Source organism: Solanum stenotomum, chromosome 8 (genome assembly GCF_019186545.1).
Source record: "Solanum stenotomum isolate F172 chromosome 8, ASM1918654v1, whole genome shotgun sequence".
Lineage (NCBI taxonomy): Eukaryota > Viridiplantae > Streptophyta > Magnoliopsida > Solanales > Solanaceae > Solanum > Solanum stenotomum.
Genome location: NC_064289.1, coordinates 13,058,179 through 13,063,836, shown reverse-complemented (window position 1 = coordinate 13,063,836; position 5,658 = coordinate 13,058,179). Strand labels below are relative to the sequence as shown.

The 5,658-nt window shown below is 35.9% G+C and overlaps 1 protein-coding gene across 1 annotated transcript; it reads left to right on the top strand.

The window, feature by feature from the left end:
* Window positions 1–1,872: 1,872 nt before the first annotated feature.
* LOC125873101 (uncharacterized) lies at window positions 1,873–5,658 on the top strand. Its single transcript, XM_049553976.1, has 3 exons — window positions 1,873–2,185; window positions 4,755–4,877; window positions 5,190–5,658. Exons 1-3 carry the CDS (start codon window positions 2,032–2,034, stop codon window positions 5,408–5,410), a joined length of 498 nt encoding a protein of 165 aa, XP_049409933.1. The 5' UTR covers window positions 1,873–2,031; the 3' UTR covers window positions 5,411–5,658.

Below are 5,658 nucleotides of genomic sequence, written 5' to 3'. Positions count from 1 at the left end.
CGTTGCTCTGTTGGTTGAGATTGCTGTTAATTTGGACTCTTTTGAGCCCCGTGTGTGTGTGTCCTCTGCACTTTTGAAACTGCTAGCCTTTTAAGTAAAGTACCTTCACTTTTGCTAGACTGAACAGGCAGACGTGTTAAAGGTGCTAATAGACTAAGAAGTGAATAGAAATATTTGTGTAATGCTTGTATGAGAGGTTTTCGTATCTGCATAATCTTGGTGGTAGTGTTATTCGATATCTCTGCTAGTAGATAATAGCAAGTGCACCGTAGAATAATTGAGGTGCATGCTAGTTGGTGACGATGTTATGAATTCTTTTTGTGGTTTTATAGTTGAGAGAGTTTGAATAATTACACAGCCTATAATTTAAGTGGTACAAATAGGATCTTTCATATAATAGGAGTGAATATTATGATATTCTGTACAACAATGTGATTTACTATTACATATCTATCATCAAAACATAAGAATGCAAGGTATACACAATACAAACAATTTCTGCAGTAAAATATATCAAGTTGGGTCGTTCGCACAATATATCAAGTTGGGTCATTCGCACAATATATCCCTAATTCCCTATTTTGCGTGGGTGGGTGGGTGGGTGTATAATTTTTGTTTTTTAAAAATATATGGTTTTTAGATTTTACTCATCAATATTTTAAGTAACAAATAATAATAATAATATATTTAGGGTAATCTAACAAAGTGGAGTGTGGAAAGAGTAGAGCATACCCATAATTTATCCCTACTTTAGACCATCAGCTTAAGAAAAAATAGTTCAAACAAGTTTAAAAAAGAAATTACTAATAGATGTATTAGAAAACAACAAATAGTAACAAACATAAACTACAACAGAATAATACTATAACTGACGTACAAGGAACAACAAATAGTAACATGAATTGAAGGGCAAGAAACTACAACAACAATACTAATATGAATCGAATATCGATTACAACACACTGTTACCTATGTACTAACCTTCTATCCTAATCAATGTCATCCACACCCTCTTATTTTTTGTTATGTTTTTGGCACTTGAAATCGTGTCATGTCCTATTTAATCATCTCCCCAATACTTTCTCAGTCTACCTCTACCTCTCCTGAAATCATCCATAACCAGTGGCGGATCTATGAAGGGCTGTGGGGGTGACATGCCACCCCCGAATTTCGACGGAAACTCTATATATAAATATAAAGCGTGCCCACCACAGACCAAAATTGGCTTGTGGTGCCACGGTAGGAGGACAACTTTAGAAGGTTGATGTTGCGGGTTCGAATCCCATTTGGCACCCACGGACTCTAAATCCTGGATCCGCCACTGTCCATAACCAACCTCTCACACCTCCACACTAGCATGTCCGCGTATTTCCTCTTCACATGTCTGGACCATCTCAACCTAGCTTCCTACATCGAGTCCTCCATTGAAGCCCTTCCATCTCGTCATAGATATCCTCATTTCTAATGATATCTCTCCTAATATATCCATATTCATCACAACATACTCATTTCACAACTTTCATCTTTTGAACGTGAGTGTTCTTGAGTAACCAACACTCCATGTACTCCAGCCAACAAAATTAGTTTAACCATCACTCTATAAAACAAATTAGTGGCCCAAAAAAAAAAAAATACTCTCAACAATAAAATAACAAACAACTTTTCATGAAACATAAATTTATATTTTTATATCATAATATTTCACGAGTTATATAGTAAAAGATATAACAAGTTATGCCCCTAACACTAGAATAACAAATTAATATATATTATTAAAAAAAAAAGACTTTAGAATTTTTGTGCCACATATTGATGGGCTATTCCAAAAAAAGAGTTAGGTTGTAGCCCATAGAAAAATGAAGTCTCCATTGTTCTATTTGTCAAAAGGTAGCAGCCAATTTCAATTTGACTACACTCTTTCTTCACCTAACTCCTTGCATCTTCTTCTTCTTGTTTCTACGTGCTTCTAACTCTTAAAGCTCCAAATTCTATCTATCACAGATCAAAAATCCAGCGGCAGGGTGCAGAAGAATGGGAGCTGGACGTGAAGTAGCAATTTCATTGGATGGAGTTAGGGACAAGAACATGATGCAACTCAAAAAAATCAACACCGCTATTTTCCCAGTACGCTACAATGATAAGTACTACACTGATGCCATTGCCTCTGGTGATTTCACCAGGCTAGGTTCGTATTCTGTTTCGAGTTTTTGTTCCTTTTTTGAGATGGGTTCTTTGGTTTGCATAATAGTAGGTATACAATAGGTTTTCTTGTGTAGAAGGTGCCAATAAAGGTATGTGTGTAGCGATCCATTCGTACGAAAAGAATGATCTGATTTGAATTATGGGGGTCAAGCTTGTTAATGGTCATTGTGAATTTGGAATTATATAAAAAGTACATTTAGTTTTTTCTGTTGTTAATATCAATTACAGGAATATGCTGATAAAAGAAAATGGATTATAGCCATGAGACAAGAAAAACTATTGGTAGATTTGAAACTTATAAGAGGGAACTAGAATTCTTACGGTTTTACTACAACTCATGAGTCACGAAGAGGGTACGACAACAATAGCGCCTCAATCCCACATTAGCTGGTTTAGTTATATGAATCCTCTATATCCATTTTCTGCACTAATTTGGTTTGTTTAGTAGCTCATTACAAGAATGACTCCAGAAAATTGAGGCTTTTTTTCCGAAAAATTGTTTCTTGGATGAGCTAAGTTTAAGTAGTCACATGACTCCCAAATGGAGAAGGGAGTTAGTTCAAACTTCAAAGGGGTTCCATACCTGTATATGGTAGTTTTACACTCTGGTACATTTGAATAAACACCTTACTCAGAGTCCTTTAGGGCCTCTTCTGTTACTGAATATTTTTGGTTGTTAGAGTTTGTAGTTGGTACTCTGGTCTTTCCTTTCCTTTTTTTGCTACTTTTTTTCATTACCCTTCTGTGCTGATTATATTGGGTTGAAATCTGCTTTAGTTGTTTTCTGTCGGTATCACCCAACTGTTACAGTCTGTATAAATCTCTATTTTTATTGAAGACGTATACCACTTCAACATTGTATCTATATTTCTTAGAAACACAATCATCTCAACTCCCCAACCCACTGCTAATGATGCAGCTCAGAACCCCTTTTTCTTATGTTTACACAGTAAATCTAACAATGAAAACAACCGTATATGTTACAAAAGATGTTAAATTGACCTTCCTCAGTATAGCCAATATCAAAATTAATTTGAAATACTGGAATGTATAATGTGAAAGCGCCTGCTTGCATAGGTATGAATTTCTTCCATCAATTTTGAGTTGTTGGGGATGCCACGTCTTAGAGGACCTTCTTATTTACTTGAAAGTTAAATGTAGATAGGAGATCTAGCAAGGATTAAAGAAAGTTATCCAATCACTATTATTTTTAATCCCTCACACCAAACGACCCCTAAGTGTTACACGGTGACTCTAGAATTTCTACATGCCATATTTGTTTCCCAGTTAGTATCACATCCAAGACTCTATCTTCAGTGTCCTACTATTAATAAGACTGTTTTGATTCTCATAAAACATTTCAAATGAATTTGTTTTCATAGTTTAGGAAATCAAGTCATTTGAGCATCCTTTAGTTACTTTGGTATACCAGAGTAAATGACAAATAATTTTAGATTTCCGTGGATTGTTTATTTTTATATTTTGTGAAGTAGCCCCCTTAATGATTTTTGTACTGTATATATCATTTAAGAATTGAATGTGTTAAAAGGCCTGGGCATCTAACCCGTAAGCTAAAGGCAACATGTAAGTAGTTCATGACATTCATAACCCTTTTGGAATCCATTACACTCATGCCGGACAAGTAGCGTGTGAAAATCCAACCCATTAGAAGCCCTTCGACTATTCATGTGTGAAAACAATCTGAGCATCTAATCCAAGAAGTTAAGGCAACAGGTGGTGTAGCTCATGACATTTATAAACTCTTTTGGAAAGTCTTACACTACTCATATGGGATAACTATATGGCTCAATATGTTTCGCAGGTCTAACCGGATTTTGGTTTACACATGAATTTACTGTGAACTTACTAGTATTAGGATTTGGTTTGCCGAAAATTGATTTTAGTCTAATGAGAAAAAATTTGAACATCCGACCTGAATTTATAAGAGAAGTGCTTGGTTCATCACAGGCAGAAGTGGAAAAGGAACACATTTCTTCTGTCTCTCTGTGTCGATTAGAAAAAACCATAGCATGTATATTCTGCTTAATTGTCCTACATTCACCATGCACCTCTTTGGCTTGTTTATGATGTATCAAAAGATGGAAAACCATTTAAATGGCCTCTGCTTGAAGAAATATTCCTCCATCACTATTAAGGTGCCTTTTTTTTTCCGACACAATTATTGAGTGAAGAGTTGAAGTTCAATCATATTTCCAATGAAAGTGGGGAGTTACTTTTGAAGAATCTAGAACCTTCTATTTAGTTTAGTTGCGCGGACTGTTCACTTCTGGTGCCGCACCTGTGTCAACACGACATGGGTGCGGGATGCATTACCGGATATGGTCAATTGATTTAGGGTACTTCGACCACAATTGATTGATAAATTCGAGACATGTAGAATGATTTCTGAAATCAAATTAAACGCTTGGATGAAATCACAATTTAGATGTATCATTTTTTATCAATAAAATTTAAAAGATATTTGTATTAAAAATGTCTGCAATCACAAGGTGCTTTAAAGAACTTACCGTGTTCAACTTTTGTGCCTGCAGCATATTACAGTGATATCTGTGTAGGTTCAATAGCATGTCGCCTTGAGAAGAAGGAAAGTGGGGCTGTTCGTGTTTACATAATGACTCTGGGTGTTTTGGCTCCATATCGTGGGTTAGGTACTGGTAAGTGCTCTCTTATCCAGCTCTCCTTGTTCAAAGTTACTGTTTTCATATAAATTTCCATGGTTTTTTTCCACTTTGACTGCTCAAAATTTAGTATTATGGCATCAACCTTCGTGGTGCCCTTTCTGTTTAATCATTGAAATTTATTGCGAGGCATTTACACTATTCCAAAACACAAAACAGAAACTTGTGATCAATTATTTAACTCTTTGACAAAATGAATAAAAAGACAGTGTCAAGTCGATGTCATCTTTCTCGAATAGTATTGAGCTGCTTCCCATTTAGTTCACCCACCTTCTTATTCCGCTGCAGGTACAAAGCTGTTGAATCATGTCCTCGATCTTTGTGCCAAGCAGAATGTTATCGATATTTATTTGCATGTGCACACAATTAATGAAGAAGCCATCAATTTCTATAAGAAATTTGGATTTGAGGTTACTGATAAAATCTCAAACTATTACACAAACATTTCCCCACCAGACTGTTTTGTCCTGACCAAGGTCATCACTCAAACAAAGAAACAGACAGTGTGAGCTGTTTGATTGAGTCGTCTTGGTCACGCCTTTACTGTATCTTTGAGGTTCTGAGCCTCTTGTGGTTCTAGTTTTTGCTATTTATGGGCAATGTGCCCCTATTGAATTGTGACTGAGTTCCCCCTCCGCTCTCCCTCGTCCTCGTCTTTTGGTAAATTATCTTTGCTGTGCAACAGAACGACAGTTGAATGATTTCCCTGTAATAGAAATAGTACATTGCAATGCAAACATTCAAGTTAGTTAGTTAA

Coding starts and splice junctions, on each gene's coding strand:
- LOC125873101 (XM_049553976.1), top strand. CDS start 2,032: ATGGGAGCTGGACGTGAAGTAGCAATTTCATTGGATGGAGTTAGGGAC. Junction 2,186..4,754: donor TGGTGATTTCACCAGGCTAG/GTTCGTATTCTG, acceptor TTGTGCCTGCAG/CATATTACAGTGATATCTGT. Junction 4,878..5,189: donor ATATCGTGGGTTAGGTACTG/GTAAGTGCTCTC, acceptor ATTCCGCTGCAG/GTACAAAGCTGTTGAATCAT.